Raw genomic sequence first — 16,947 nt, 5'->3', positions numbered from 1 at the left:
CGATCTGGAGCCGTCCGTGCATAAAGAATGCTCATTAATACGCGTTACGTTGTTGTCCGCCGATCATCGTTGTATTTTATTACGCTCGTGCCCCGGCCACGGCCGGCTTAATTTCACCGTCGGAAAATTACGAGCGAAAATCTTAGCCTCGCGTGAAATATTAACGGCGCAAGATCAAGGACGGGAATACCGGTGATTACGTTTAATAGCGTTTATCGGAATTGCAAGTGCTTTTTAACTTTTCCCCCGGCGATTATCGCTCGCAACTTGTCCGATGAGGTCGAACGGTGACAAAGCTCGCTGTTACGCGGTGGCAACCGGCTTTCACGCGAGCTCGCATCGTTTTAATTAAACATCGGTAGGCGAGGGCGAGTGCCGTTGCTAGTTATTTTAGAGCGCGGCGATTCTTTTTCGATTGGCTTGGAACGCGACACCAGCGAGACTTTTGTCCGTCCGATCGGTGAATTCCCTCCGAGATATTTCCCGTTTCTTTGACCGATTATTTATGGAACGTCACTCGTTAATTTATGTTTACTCGTCTGCTTACCGGCCGCGGCACACTCGACCGCTGTCTTTTTTCGGATTATTTTTCCACCATATTTCATATGGCACTGCGCGCTCTACAACGGGGCGCGTTTGCATTCGGCGCGACAGAAAGTTATAAATGATCGAAAGACAACTTAACTCGAACGTAAGCGCGAGTATTCATCGGCGAGGCTGCTTTGACGTAGACATATCTACGGCGAAGTCAAGCCCGTCCACGGACGGACCGTTCGGTGTCGTGCCACTCGAGAGAAAACAAAGCTATTAGTCGTAAGAACCGTAGATATATATCTTATTGTCTCCAGCCGCTAGACGGAATTACAGCCTACCCTTTAACTTACCCGTACCCTATGGGAATTCATTCGAAGAAGCGTTATTAACCGAACGGAGAAGTCTCGCGGCTTGTGCCACTCGTATAGGGACATCGTTCGCTAAACAACCTATACACGAGAAACTCGCCGGTTAAACAATCTTCTTCTCCTTCTGTGATTCCGATCGTATCCTTCGGCGTTAAAACTGTTACGACGTTGAATTTCTTCGAGTTAAAAAAACGAGGAAAAAATTGGATGGTCTGTTGTCAAAAGAGACGAAAAAAGAAAAGAAAAGAAGAGGAAAGAAACGCCGCGCTGGTCGCGATAAAATTCGACGCACAAGGACCCGAATCTCGGCCGATAAAAATAGAGGAGCGGATGCAAACGATCGAGCTAATGCGCCTCCATTTACTAAATATCTCTATCCCGTCAGACTATCGCGATGCGGACCGAAAGAAAAAAGTTAAAAAAGAAGAAACATAGGACAGCACGGGTGGAATTATTAATAGATATATATCTTATTGTCCCCGATGGGTATACAGAATTCCGTGAGTTTCCAATCCACCTTCGTTCCTAGCTTCGTCGTTCTCCTCTTGCTCGTACGTTCGTCGTCGTCGTCGTCGTCGTTACCGTCGTGGTCTATGGGGGCCCCCACGAAGATACGTTATTAATCGGCCGATGTCAGTGGTTCGACCCCTCATAGAGAACCCATAGGACCCCGTTCGGTAAAAGGGACAACGAGGTAGAGAGGTAGAGAAGAGAGAACCGTGAGCGTCTTGGTATCGGCTCGAAGCCGAACAAAGAGAGGCGATAGAGAGACTCGCACGGAGCACCGGCCTGAGAAAAGACAGAAGCGTGCGAGGAAGAAAAAGGGAGAGCGAGAGTAGCCAGAAACGAAGAAAGAAAGAAAGAAAGGAGAGACAGAGACGACGATGACGACGACGGCAACGACGACGATGACGACGATCAGGAGAAGGACAAACGTCGAAGAAGTAGAAGAAGACGAAAAGAAGAAGGAGAATAAGGAGGAGAAGGAAGAAAAGAAGAAGAAGAAGAAGAAGAAGAAGATGAGAGGAGAGGAGGCGTGGGGCAGGGCAGGGTGAAGGGGGCAACAGAAGAATGGGACTCACTTCGTGCATGACCCAAAGAAACCCCCGCTGAGCGACTCGATCCGATCCGCTGATCCCCGACCGCGCTGACGCAGATACCATCTTTCCTTGCACTCCGAATGCTCTCCGGGCGTTTCTTACCGCCCATATACCTCATCCCTCTCTCCTCTCGGCCGCGACCAGCAAAGAAGAAGGAATATTCTATCCGAGACAGCTATATGACCGCACTGATTTGTCTGCTTATTGTTGCCGTTCGCGTATCCTTGTTTTCCGATCGTGACGATGACGCGACCATCCACGGATATTGTTTCTACGAACGTCGCGAGATTCCACTTCCTTGCATCGATCCCCTTAACGAGCCAATAGACAGAGGTCGGGACGAGTCGAGAAATACCTAAGCAACCGGCTTGCCGACACTCTCGCGATCCGAGCAAAACTCGATCCATGAAAACTCGAAACTTTAACCGATGCCTTTGACCGTTCGTCTGATCTTCTCGTCGACGATCATTCTAAATAGAAAGGTTTCGCAAAGCGATCGAGAAATTTGGAATTTTCTTTGACTTCGAAGTTCCTTATCGATCGTCCACCGAGTCGATACCTACGAATTTCGTGGGTAATTTCTTCCTCTTCAAGATTATCGAAACGCTACCGAATTTAACGCTGTACACGAGATAACCTATCTAAAAGATCGTGCGAACTATGCCTTAGGACAGGCTTCGGCCGTTTAGCCTAAAGCTGTGGATAGGTAGAAACGTAATTAGCGACACCGCTGCGGCCTGCTGGAGTCTCATGCTGTCTCGGAGGTAGCCGCTGTTCCAAGGGATTTTGCATAAATTTAGCGTTTTCGTGTTCCTGCGTATTCACGTGGAACACAGCCACCATTAGAAACGGTGGATGGAAGAATATCGGTATTTTCGATCTGTGCCAATAAGCGACGCGAAACTTCGATGTCGTCTCACCTTTGAATTTTAATGACAAACGGACACACAGCCTGGCCGGTCGTAACGATTAATTGTATTCGTGTTCGAGCTACTTAAAGGAGGCAGCTACAAGATCCGGCACTGGAAAATAATTAAAAAGTCAAATTTATTCATACGCGTGTCACGCTGAAATCGGCCGTTTAAACGTTGCGAGAGCCAGCGACCGACTATTGTTTCGTCATCTCGAAATACGTACGTTCTGGCACGCCTAAACATTTTAGGCCAATAATCGATGGCACGCACTTTGTCAATGACGGCCGAACTCCGACTAATTACCAGGAAGATCGATGCGTTCCAACCAGGGATTACATAAGCTTGAAAGATCATCTACGTGCTTCCATATTTAGTATTCTTCGACGTAGCAAGATCGCGTCTGTTATGAAGAAATCGATCGCCAACGGAATGAGAAAATAGATGTACACGTCGTCGTTTCTTCGTCGAGTTTCGTCTTTCGTGGTTCTTCGATTTCGTTTGTAAAACGAAAATTCCAATACGAAACGAAAAAGAGATAACAAAAAAGAAAGTTCTAACGTCTCGGTAGCGATTTTCTATGCCACGCGCAACGCGATCCGATTACGTTCAAAGTTTCTAGCGTAGAATATAAAGTTTCGTACGGTTACTCGAATAAATCTTTCCACGGCCGCAAGACCGACCACCGTTCGTTCCTCGATCGAAAAGATGTTACCATCGCTAGCGCGATGCTTTTCCAATAGTACCATCGTTGTTCCTTCGAGCATCGAGTCGTTTCGATACACTGGCTTCTGGTAGTCACATAAACCTTGGCCGCTGACGTGACTGAGAATTTAATGAAATGAGACATGCACAAGTTGGATCGAAAAACTAACTTTCTCACGATTCTTCGCATGCATACCGTGACTCCGCCGCAACAACGGCTCGTAGATTTATATTGATTGCACATAATTATATCCTGGCGACTGACAAAACTTCCAGACAATCTCTCTCCCTCTCTCTCTCACTTTTATATTTGTACTTTTTTCGATTTATCGTTAACACGCGAGGAATCGCATCCAAGACACTATTAATTAGAAACTCTTAATTGTTTGGCGCTCGGTACCGACGACGCGTAACTTCTTTTCAATATCGTTCCGTAATTAATTAACCGACCGATGATCGAATAAAAATAATGCTCGACAAGACGGAGCTGCGAACGACTTTTAACCCGAAATCATACGCTTCTCTATTGCTTACCAGACACAGCGTGTAATTACGAGCAATTCTTAGGATCGAACAAAAATTTTTAATTACAGGTTCGCGTGACGGTTCTAGACAAGAATGACGTGGCACCGACCTGGGGAACCGGCACCTGGAAATTCAAAATCTCCGAGGAGGCGCCGCCTAACACCGTTGTCACGGTCCTGAAAGCGTACGATCCGGATACGATCGGAACCTTGACTTATACCCTGGTACCGAATCATCGGCCCGATCCAGGTCCTGGCACCGCTCTTGGCTTCTACCCGGCCAGCCAACACGAGCTCCAAGACGAAAGCCAATGTCAGTTCAGACTTCATCCGACCACGGGACAACTGACACTCGCCGAGGCTCTCGACAGAGAGACCAGAGAAAAGTATGTCCTGAAAGTTCGAGCCGATGATGGATTGCAACACACAGACATCGCGTTAACCATTCAGGTACGTTTCGTTTCCATATATCATCCCCTTGACTCGACATAATTTTTTATCCAGCGATCGTGCTTCTAATTAGAAACCTTTGCCGGATTTTTTGATGCAATTACTCATGGGGCTCGGTTAAATCGAAGCGTCGCGTCGTGTCCTTCCAACGATTAACGATTTGGTCCGATACGAAAAGTTACGAAAAGTTGATCGGAAATGAAACGAGGACGATGAGCGTTCGTTTGAAAGAACAAAAAAAGAAAAAAGGAGGAAGCAAAGACAGGAGATAAAGAAAAAGGACGAGGTAAGAAGAGAAGGAGCGCGCACGAGGAAGGGATCCGGTCGCGTATCGATGGAGTCCTCCATCGAGTCCCGTTGCACGCTGATTATTATCCTGCAATTATACGGGGATGCTACTGTTACCTTGATCATTGTGCGACCCACTGTCCCGTTATTCAACCACTATTCATCATTACGGGATCAATCGGCGTGATTCGCGATATATCGATGCTGAGAAAGAGACGCGCCTATTGCTCGAAATGACATTATCGTACAGGATGGGACATCGCGTACCGCGAAGAGACGGAAACGACGAGAATACGGGAGATTCGGTGAAATCGATGAAAATTTCCAAATTCCTTACGACCTATCGGTCGACGGTAGCAACCAGTTTGATACTCGGGATCGATCGAGAAGAGAAAGCAGATTACGCGCTGGTACTCAAGGGCGAAGACTCGATTTCTCGAAGCCCGTGGAATCGCTCGGTTTCCGTGCGTTTCGTCTTATAATTCATTACGGTGGCCAAGCAAAACGATTGGCGGCGATAAAAAAGGCGAAGAAGGGCGACCGGGATGTTTAACGAAGATGGAAAGAAGATGGCGGTGGTAGCGGGAAGGAGTTGGCCACAGGCCAGCCAAGGATCCCTCGGAGACAATCGCAAAAATTATCCTTATGACGTGCAATGGCTGGAATTCTTTTAAGGTTCTCGCTGCCCGCCGTCCGCTATTCTATCCGGGTCTCTTAAAGGCAAAAGGAATGCCAGTCCCGATCATAGCTCGGCTCTTTGGGGCTCCATGAAAGAGGCCCGCTGCCGACAGTTGCGGAATCTGCCTCTTCTGGCCCCTTATATCCTCTCTCCTCTTCTCCTCGCTCGACCTCGCACAAGAGTTTCTCTCCTTCGACCTCCTCCCTTCGCCCCGTCTTCTTCCATCTTCCCTCCTTCTCTCTTTTCCCTCCCGTCTCCTTCGCCGTCGCTTCTTCCCTTTCGCCCTCGTCTTCCCTCCTCTTCCCTCTTCCTCTCTTCGTATCCATCTTCCTTTCCTTCCTCTTCCTCCTTCCACCGTTGGTCACCGCGGTCTCTACTCTGCTCTCGGTTCTCCCCTCGTCATCCAACGTGTCTCGGGGTAACCGTCACTTTTTGCAAACGTCTCCGAACCCTCCTTAATCAAACCGTGCCCACCTCCGCTTGATTCCTTTATACCGCCACCGCGTGTCGATCCTTCTCGACGCTGGAAACCTATTCACCGGGCTCGCACCCTGACTTCCGACCGGGATCGAGATCATCCTCTCGAGCCGTCCTATTCGAACAGAATTATTCGCGGCGAGAACGAGGCGCGACTTCCACTACGGAGGGCTGTTAGCGCGAAAAATTCCAACCATCCTGCGATTCTCCTCGTTCTACCTTCGAACATCGAACTCGTTTCGCGGACCAGCAAGATACGATTGCAAGTTGTGTACAGTTTGGTCGTTGCAGATCCAGCACACTTACGTTACGCTTTCTTACGTTACGCGCCAAACGCTTGTCCGATTCTAAAACGAAACCATCCGCCGATATATTATAAGCTAACGTTCGCCGTTTGATCGCGCTACGCTATCGACGAATCGAGCCTCCGTAGAATCTCCCTCTGGAAAAACATTCTTGAAATTCCTCGCGGAGCCCGTTCCACGATTCATCGCCACTGTAAAAACAACAGGAAACTTTCTTCGAAGCGCAAACCGGCGGCGGTTCGAAGGTGAACCGAGCTCCGCGAGCACGACCGCTTGTCTCGAGCTTTGATTGAAATATGTTTATTCAGGAACGACGTCGAGTACAATCGAAAGAGAACAGGAAGCGTTAGCTCCGATTCTGAATTGTTTATCCTGACCCGTTACCTTTCTTCTTCTCTTGATCGGGCAGCCGGCAGCTCTTCCAACAGCATGAATCGAGTATGATCAAGAATAACATCGATTATTCTTTCCTACCTTTACGCGCACCTACTTCGACTACCTACTAAAAATATATGGAACGGGTGTCTCTCATCAGGAGCCTAAAAAAATCGATTCTTCTATCCTGTTCCGATGTAACTCGACGTTAACACCGTGGAACAGGTGCCCGAGGATTTTGTGAAACGAGCCAACGAAACCAGAGTGTCGTTCGATTTTACAGGTGACCGACACCAACGACAATGCACCGACGTTCCAGAGCACGGCGTATTCGTTCGACGTGCCGGAGAACGTGCCAAGGGGCAGCCGAATAGGTCAGGTCGTCGCCACTGACGCAGACGCCAACGGGCCCAACAGTCAACTCAGCTACACTCTGATTTCCGACTGGGCCAACGACGTTTTTTCTCTGAATCCTAGCACCGGCGTGTTCACGTTGACGGCCAGCCTTGACTACGAACAGGTTCGTACGATCATCGATCCCTGGAAATCGATCTTTAGAAAGCGTGTAAAACGATTTAGGAGCACGGTTCACACGCGATACGTCGCTTTCGTCTTCCAACTTAAAACATCCGATGCGCTTGCTATTGGGAAATCGACGTTTCATCGGCGTTCGCCAGAGTCGGAAGAGACGACATCGATGATGCGTTTCGTTTAAATTCTAAACGCGAGTTACGCATCGTTCCCGACCCACAACGTACTCTTTTCCATTCAGAATTCGCGGATTTTCCTAACACGTCACCGATCGACGCGTCCACGCGAGAGATCCACATACCGTGAAACGCATAGCAGCCCGGGGCAACGATTATAACCATGAACACGCCTCTACGTTTAACCTCGAACGCGCCTATTATATCAGCTTTCGGCTAAAAGGCTACGCTAGAATTTAGGGTTTAGCGTTAACAGTCGGACAGATCGATCAACGGACGTTTTCAACTGTCCGATGGTTACGCTTCGGAGACAAGCCATACTTATTTCGAGACGCGCGCATAAATTTCATTTTGTCCAACGTCGTCACCCACAATTTTCGTTTTCAACCGTTGAAAGCGTACGCTGTGATCTGTAAATCGCCGTCGTTTCTTTCTTCCCTTTGTAACTGGAATTTTGCGCCTTTACGATACCAACGAAACGTTTTCTTTCGAAAAGTCACATCCTTTCGTAGAGCGAAACGAGAGTTCGAAGAACAAGAATTAACGAAATTGTACGTAATCGCTAGACGTAAACGACAAACGCGTACGACACTTTACCTTGTACGTACAGAACGCGGCTGAATAACGTGTACAGGAAATGCGGTTTGAAAATTTACCGGTTCATACTCGAACGTGGTTAATTCCGGACTGGAAAGTACTAAATGATCGACAGAAGGTTGTTCTACGTGTAAAGATAAGTGGAAAACGTGGAATATAATTTTTCCGCTCCAGGCTTCATTTTCAAGCGAATAAATATAGATATAGTACACGCGTATGATTCAAAGTTCTCTTTCTCAGAAACAAAGCACCTTGAGATACAATTTTCGATTCATCTTCGCACGTAGAACAACCCGCTTATTATTCGATTATTCTAGTCTAGTCCAGAATTAACCACGTTCGAGTATGTTTGATAAATTATCAAACTTGATTCTCTCGAAGACTAAACTTTCGATGAACAAATTTCATTGCATATTCTGCTCTTATGTGTTCATAATGAATCACTCGCTTGTACGTGTTATACGGCCGCGCTCTCTATACGAAATGGTCTAATATAGAGTTTCGATGAGAAGCGGACAGAAGAACGCAAACGGTGCATAGAAGAAGAGGGTAGTTTATAGAACCTTTCATCATCGTAATTCGTTTCCAGATATATTGGGCGGGATCGTTGGAGCGCTTGCGAAAGCGCTTTACAACAGAGCCGGGAAGATCGGAGCGCATCGGAAACGAAGAAACAGCACGTTGCTTCCACGAAACTCGTATTAGTCTTTGCAAAATTGTTAGGCGCCTCTCCGTAAGAGAACCCGATGCAAGCGAAGAGCATGTCTAATGCGAACAAAAAGTTGCCCCCTCTCTTTTAAAACATCGTTCGAAACAACTGTTCTTCGAAATGACCGACTACTTTTTACTTTCCTTTTTCGACGATTAAGTCGTTCGCGTTAAACGACCATTTTCGACTATACACTGTTCGGCAGTCGTTGCCGGTGTCACTTTCATTTTTATATCCGTTGTTGGTCGTTCGTATGTTTTTATTATCGTCGCGAATGTATTTCCCACGAGCAGCGAAAGACTCGTTCGTTGACTAGTTAAGAAAACAGCAAGTTTGATCGTTCGACAGGTGCAGCACTACATTTTGGTAGTCCAAGCGACAGACGGCGGCATCCCGGCGCTTTCCTCGACGGTGACGGTCTACTGCAACGTCGTCGACTTGAACGACAACGCGCCGATCTTCGAGGCGGGTCCGCACGCCGCGGATATCGTCGAGAATACGACGATCGGCACACCGATCCTATCCGTGGCCGCCCAGGATCTGGACTCCGGAGATAACGGCAGGGTAATTTACGCTGTCGCCGGCGGTGACGAGAACGGTGACTTCGGAGTGGCACCAAACGGCACCCTTTTCACTCGGAAGTTACTCGACAGAGAACAAAAGCCACTTTACAATTTGATCCTCAGCGCCACCGATAGCCCTTTGCCACCTGCTCTGCCTTTGTCTTCCACCGTACAGGTTTGTCCGCATCTTCTGTAACGAACTATAATTCCAGTCTCGCGCTATCGATCACGATTCACCATCCAACCCAGCTATCGTATTTCTAACGATAATTCGCTTAGTTTCTACCTTTAACTTGGAAGAATTTTTTTCGACCGCAAACTATACCTGATATAATTTTGGCGAAAAATACTGTTAGAACGAAAGGAATTTTGTCGGTGAATAATACGGTGAAGAAAATTTCGATAGAGACTTAATCGTGAACGTTATTCGATCGATAGGTGACCGTGGTGTTGCTGGACGTAAACGACATGTCGCCGGAGTTCATATCGCCGACGAAGATTTCGATAATAGAGAACGCGCCGAGCAACACGGTAGTGATGGCCATTAAGGCAGTGGACAGGGACGAAGGACGGAACGGATACGTGGAGTACTCCCTCGAGGACACGACGCTTCCCTTCACCGTTGGTCCCGTAGATGGACTATTGCGCGTATCTGGCTCGTTGGATCGCGAATTAAGGTCAAACTACACCTTGGAAGTAACCGCGAAAGACCGCGGTGAACCACCGAGATCGTCCTCGACCGCAGTCACTGTCACGGTCCTCGACGAGAACGACAATTCGCCGGTGTTCGATCCGAGACAGTACTCAGCCACTGTTGCCGAGAACGCCAGTATCGGAGCTAGTGTGCTGCAGGTTAGCATTTTTCGTATTTCCTTTTCCCTCGTAAATATATCTGCGAATGCGGTTTCACTGCGCGAAGAGTCACCATAAAATCGAGATTACACGAGCAGTTACGTCACGCTAATTAAAGTCGCAACGAGTATGTTCTTGGGCAAGAGGCGCTGCAACTGAAGCGTGAAGCAAAGTCCTGAAGAACGCTTAACCAGCGTTAAAAGGCGTTGATACTTTTATTTCGTTCCGATCGATGCGAGCCGGTTAATTTCAATTTTAGGTATCGGCGATGGATCGCGACGAGGGTGCGAATGGAAGGGTGAGATACAGTATCGCGATGGGAGACGATAACAGGGATTTCACCATTTCCGAGGACGGCGGTGTGATCAGAGTGGCGAAGAATCTCAACTTCGAACGAAAATCCAGATACTATTTGACGATAAGGGGTGAGGATTGTGCCTCGGAAGTAGGCGAAACACCACGGGGCGATACCGCTCAGGTCACCATCACTGTCATCGATATAAATGACAATGCGCCGGTTTTCTTGGATTCGCCCTATTTGGCCCACGTTATGGAGAATATGGTACCACCTGGGGGCGGATTCGTGATACAGGTAATTTGACGAAACGGTTCGTAATCGCTCGGCCGCGATCGAAACCGTTTCCGAACGTTCCAACGTGGAAAATGAAAAAATCGTTCGATCTGTCGGTCTCAGGTGAAAGCTTACGACGCGGATACTCCACCTTACAACGACCAAGTGAGATACTTTTTGAAGGAAGGCGACACGGACTTGTTTCGAATAAACGCGAGTACCGGCGACATTTTTCTGCTTCGACCCCTCGACAGAGAACTGGTGGCGGAGTACACTCTGACGTTAGTGGCCATGGATACCGGTAAGTTGGTTAAATAATTCTCACGACTGAGATCTTTCCTTAAACGTAGCGTCAAAGGCTAATTTATAATTGCATAAACAAAGTAAAAGAAAGAGGAGGAGAGGAAAGGACAACGGGAGAGCAAACACGCGTGCAAGGGAATAAAGGATAAAGAAATCGCGGGTAGAAGGTATTCCCAGTAGATTCCTTGCAAGCGTACCTTAGGGGAACAGCTAAATAGGTATATACCTGGTAGGATGTGCACAAAGAGACGGCATTGAAAGGGTAGTCAGTATTCTTCGGAGAGAATATTTTTCCGGCCACCTTAGTAACCGGTCTTAGGTTCTATGTAAACTGGTTGCGAATTAGCACGAACAAAGGACTTAATTATATTGGGTTTGGCACTTCTAAAAAAGCCGCGGTGAATCGAAGAAGAAGAAATAAATAAAGAAAAAAGAAAAGAAAAAAAGGAAAAAGACGAATAGGAGAAGTCGATTTTAACGTTGAAAAGACCTGCTTCTCGAGCTGTTCAACTCCCGTAATAAGAAGTATACAGGCAACTATAAATTCGTCCGACTGCATTGACAAATGTAGGAAGCCGTGTACAAATTGTTGTCGTCCCATTCCGTCGACGCAACGAACGAAATGTCATCAAATGTCAAAGACAATGTACGTATAGGACGATACGCGTGGCGATTCGCCAGACCGATCGTTGCATGAATTTATTTTTCCATCTATAAATTCTCCCAACTCGAACCGTCGCGTCGAGATTGCACAAACGGTCGTGTCGCGCGCCTCCTAAGACGAGAAAATGTCACCCCCTCCCCCTTGTCCTTTGCTGCTCGTTCGACGAATAGACAAAACAATAGACGATATACGGCATGGTTTTAAGTAATGAGCGGTAATATACAAATTGGATATAAATTTGTGGGTTGTTCGATGAGATTCTTTAAGCGGTGGGCAGTTCCTCGGCGAAATCTTTTTTATCGTTCGTTCCTCTGACGAAGCCAGTAGTCCCATTCGAGGGTGCCCCTCGCCCGCCCCCTTCGACCAGCCATCGGGGGCCGATGGCCCAATCGGTCCCCGCCGAGGTAGACAAGCCTGCAGAGTTATGACGCGCGATTATGATAATCGCTCTCAAATGCCTTCCTCTGCCTCCACGCTGCACTCTCCTTCTCCCTACCCTCTCTTCGTTTTCCCTTCTTTCACTCTCTCTCTCTCTCTCTCTTTCTCTTTCTCGCTCTCGCTCTCTTCTCTCCATCTCCGCCTCCACCTCCACCTTCACCGCCACCACCTCCTCCTACTCTTAATGCTCCTCTTCACCCCACCCGCTTTCGTTTGTTGGATCTTTTGGACCGTCTCTTCGCAGCCAAACGCGCATCTCTCGAGATCCTGCTCGAGCACGCGCATTATACTCCTATTTTATTCGTACGTCATGGCTGTCGCGTGTATCCGCCACCTATAGCGCTTATGCCAACCGTGTCCGCTCGGAAACGGGTGACCCTAGCACGGTTGACCACGATGCCAGGTATCCACCTTACTCCGCGTTACGTTTCGTGTCATCCGGATGAAAAAGGGGCACTCGAGGCGAGACCATCGACGAGAAGTTGCAAGGAAGTAACGCGAAAGGGGAACGAATGATACTAATGGCTCGTAACAGGCGAATCGAAGATAGCGACGCGAACGACGGACAAGAAGATCTTTCGGTCGGGATCTCGCGTTTTCTCGCCTCTTCTTATCCCAAACTATACTGCGTATACACGCGCCTAATAACACGGGACGAATGTGAAAAGAAAGAGACAGAGGGTGAACGAGAGGGGGCGGCCAAGGGGGGCTGTTGCTTCTTGTCCCCATCAATTAAGCAGACGAACAAGCGGCATACGCTCCTAGTGTAAGTCAGTATATTTCTGTCGGATTGCCCACCAGGCGAACACCGCCTATGGTGGACCACACCATTGTGCTTTGCAATTGTTGTGCCCGTAACCCTCCCCGTGAGAGGTCCACGTGATTGAACGATATACGCTTATAGAGGCGCGTGGCCCAGGGCCACGCCGACGCGTACAATGTACCTGCTGCAATCAGAGAAATCGGGTCCCCCGGAGAATAATGGCCTGTTTTAGGCGGCGCAATTAACTCGCCGGTACCCCGGCCGTTCGATACTTTGTGAAATCACAATTTGTCTTACTCAACGTTTGACGATCGAATCGTTCGAACACCTCCCGCTAATATCGACTATCTCGTGCGAAACCTTTCCATCTGAAGGAAAAAAAACAGAAGAATATTCGCGAATAATCGCATGGATAAATCGGAAAGAACGATTGAAAGAGAAAGAAATCGCGGATGAGGAAAGTTTGAAAAAGAGAAACGACACGTTTTCGCGTTTGAGGTCGCGTTGTTTGTACACGTTGGCTCGACCAAATCTATTCGCGTAATCATAGAACGATCAATCTACGATTACCGAACCTGTTTTACAGGTTCTCCGCCTTTGACTGGATCGGGCATCGTTAGAATCGTCGTGCTCGATGTCAACGATCACATTCCGGAATTCACCAGGCAGGAATACAGGGCAACGGTTACCGAAAACCTGGCTTCCGGAACGTGGGTCACCAAACCTCACGCTACGGACAAAGACGAGGGCCTCAACGCCAAAATCAGGTACATTCGCGATACGTACGATTTGCAAAAAGAAAAAAGGGAAAAAAGGGAAAATAATCACGATCTTTCTAAACTCGTCGTAAATATCGAATCTTTCCTATCATCAGGTACAGTTTGCTGGGAGAAAATTCGGAACGTTTCACCGTGGAACCCGAAACTGGAGAAGTGTTAACGGTGGTACCGCTCGATCGAGAACAAACCGCCGTCTACCATTTGACTTTGGTCGCTCAAGATTCGAGTCCCACGGAACCTCAGGCCTCCGCCGTCAATCTGACGATCTTCGTGAAGGACGTGAACGACAATGCCCCTAGATTTTCTAGTCCAAGATACACGGCCTACGTGCCGGGTGCAACCAAACCAGGTAAAGGATTTATCATCGGCAAATGAACGTAAAGGAAAAGTAAAAATGAGAAACGCGACAAGTTTGTAACTGGCTAACCCGTCATTCGAGAACTTGAACGCGAGCCTGAACGCGTTAAGTAACACCTGAATAACAGAGGCTCGTGAAGCTAGCGTAGCTGGTACGCAACATCGCTAAATACACCTAATTTCCTTTAAAGGGGATTTCGTGTTCGGCGCGAAAGCGGTGGACGACGACGACGGAGAGAATTCCCGGATCGTGTATCGTCTCCAGGGAATCGATGCGGAGAAGTTCGTGATCGATCCGAACAGCGGAGTGATAAGGACGACACAGGAATTGGCCAATGACGAAACCACCTACCAATTGCAAATCCAAGCGTCCGATTGCGGCGTCAAACCGCAAACGGTCACCGCCGACTTGGTGATACATCTGTGGGAGAGGCAACTGTTTCCCAGCTTTCGGTCCACCATTAGCACCAGGTTCACGTTACCGGAAGACGTTCCAGAGGGTCGGGTGATCACGAAATTGAGCGCGACCACGCCGAAAGTTGGAACCGCCAGCAATCTGGTCTATGGAATGGCTGGCGGGAACGTCGGCGACGCGCTCAAGATCGATCCTCACACAGGAGAGGTTCGTATTCGCTGTGCAATTCGATTTGTATCTTTTCTCATTATTCGTATCGCGCTCCGTACACCATGAAATTCGCGCCATCGCCATCGATATTTCTCCCAATATTTTGTTAAATAAAGCAGATTTCCATACGACAGATGGTGCAGAATTATAGATCGGGATATTTTCCGACCTTTGTAACTCTGCGCGAATTGGAAACGAATTATAGATCGTTCTCGACGATTACGCTCGATGAAAGGTAAAACGATGGGTCGTTTCGTTTAGGTGTTAGTCGCGTCTGGATTCGATTACGAAACCGCGCCGTTCTACGAAGCCTGGGTAGAGGTTCGTGATTCGGACACTCCGGCTCTCAGGAGCGTTGTGCAATTGCTCGTGAATGTTACGGACGCCAATGATAATGCACCGATAATGGAGGCGGCCATTTACAACGCTACGGTTCCCGAGGACGAGTACCCGCCTCTCTTCGTCAACAAAGTCTCGGCGAACGATCGTGATTCTGGCGAGAACGGGCAAGTGTCCTATTATCTGGTCAACGATTTCACCGAGACTTTCGTCATCGATTCCGATACAGGAGAGATTAGCACGAACGCGAAACTGGACCGCGAGGAGGTGAGTATCGGTTATTTGAAAATATCGAGCAAACTTAAAGCCAATTTGCCAGGAAAGGAAAAACGAAAGAGTGTCTTTCGTTTTAGATCGCTTCTTACGAGTTGATCGTAGAAGCACGGGATCAAGGACAGCCGTCGCTCACAGGCACCGCGACTGTCTTGCTCACCGTATTGGACAAAAACGACAATCCCCCGCAATTCACTCGACTATTCAGCGTGAACGTCACGGAGAACGCGGAGATCGGCACGTTCGTCATAAGAATCACGAGCAGCGACCTGGACATCGGTCAAAACGCTAACGTCACCTACAGGTTCACGGAAAATCCCGGCGAGAAGTTCGCCATGGACGCTCTTAGCGGTAATGTTACCGTGAATGGGCACTTGGATAGAGAAGAACAGGACGAATATCTGTTAAAGGTTCGCACCGATCAACGAACGTAGGAAACGAGCCTTCGTCCATCGCACAATTTCCATTAATCGATCGTTCGTATTGTTACAGTTGGTGGCAGCAGACGGTGCTTGGCAAGCAGCAACCGCCCTTACCATTACCATCCAAGATCAGAACGACAACCCTCCGGAATTCGACGAAGAATCGTATCACTTTCATTTCCCCGAGCTACAACCGCCTGTTGCGCACGTTGGCCAAGTCACCGCGATCGATCGCGATAAACAAGGTCCGAACTCCGTGATATCCTACAGCTTGTTGCAACCGTCCGACCTTTTCACCGTTGATCCAGCCACCGGTGACGTTTTCAGCAAGAAGACTCTCAAGTACAAACACACTCATCGGCCGTCTTCGCCGGAAAACCTATACTCGTTGACGGTCGTAGCTACCGACAACGGGAAACCTCCGCTGTCGTCGAAGACAGTGGTTTACGTGAACGTAGTGGACGCGAACAACAACGCGCCGAGATTCGACCAGAGATCTTATCTCTATCCTGTGCCAGAAAATTACGGAGTCGGCAAGAGGGTGGTGCAATTGATGGCGAAAGACGATGCCGACTTCGGCGTGAACGCGGAGATCAGTTACTTCATGACGAACGTTAACGGGTCAGAATACTTTTCAATCGACGAGAAATCCGGATGGGTGTACGTTCGAAATACGTTGTCCAACGTGCCAGTGAGAACCACCTTCTTGTTGAAGGTTCAAGCGATCGACAAAGGCGTGCCACCGCAGAAGGACGAGGTCTCGTTGACCTTGGTCATATCCGGAGAGAACAAACACGCTCCCACGTTCGCCGCTGTTAGCCATCAGGTGAGAGTTCCGGAAAACGAACCTGTCAACACCACCATCCTAACGGTCAGTGCCACCGACGGCGATGACGGGCCGAACGGAATGATCAGATACAAAATATCGGCTGGAAACGAAAAGAACGAGTTCTTCGTGCACTCGATCACCGGCGCGGTAACCATACTCGAGCCTCTGGATTACGATCTGGTGCAAGAGTATAAATTGAACATCACCGCCACGGACCTGGGATTCGAACCGAAGCAAGCCGTTGCCATATTGACAGTGAACGTCTCCGATATCAACGACAATCCACCGACGTTTAATCAGAGCATTTACGAAGCCTACTTGCCTGAAAATTCTCCGCCGGATAGTTTCGTTTATAAGGTATATTCTTAAATTTATCCCATGTTCTTTTCGCTTGAAATTATAATTTCTTGCTTTAAATCCCATTTACGATACTCTTTAAT

The 16,947-nt window shown here is 48.3% G+C and overlaps 1 protein-coding gene across 1 annotated transcript in view; it reads left to right on the top strand.

The window, feature by feature from the left end:
* The window catches only part of LOC126919197 (cadherin-related tumor suppressor), a 65,259-nt gene that overhangs the window by 40,997 nt on the left and 7,315 nt on the right, over positions 1-16,947 (top strand). Inside the window, exons 2-13 of the mRNA XM_050728001.1 lie at positions 4,212-4,592; positions 7,000-7,236; positions 9,078-9,467; positions 9,731-10,144; positions 10,404-10,736; positions 10,839-11,016; positions 13,470-13,650; positions 13,758-14,011; positions 14,211-14,641; positions 14,906-15,250; positions 15,337-15,666; positions 15,749-16,864. Coding sequence (XP_050583958.1) covers positions 4,212-4,592; positions 7,000-7,236; positions 9,078-9,467; positions 9,731-10,144; positions 10,404-10,736; positions 10,839-11,016; positions 13,470-13,650; positions 13,758-14,011; positions 14,211-14,641; positions 14,906-15,250; positions 15,337-15,666; positions 15,749-16,864 — 4,590 coding nt within the window. The remainder of the gene's footprint in view (positions 1-4,211; positions 4,593-6,999; positions 7,237-9,077; positions 9,468-9,730; positions 10,145-10,403; positions 10,737-10,838; positions 11,017-13,469; positions 13,651-13,757; positions 14,012-14,210; positions 14,642-14,905; positions 15,251-15,336; positions 15,667-15,748; positions 16,865-16,947) is intronic.

The sequence above is a fragment of the Bombus affinis genome, chromosome 8 (assembly GCF_024516045.1).
Source record: "Bombus affinis isolate iyBomAffi1 chromosome 8, iyBomAffi1.2, whole genome shotgun sequence".
Lineage (NCBI taxonomy): Eukaryota > Metazoa > Arthropoda > Insecta > Hymenoptera > Apidae > Bombus > Bombus affinis.
Note: the sequence above shows the minus strand (reverse complement) of the source record. Positions and strands in the feature narration are given on the sequence as shown.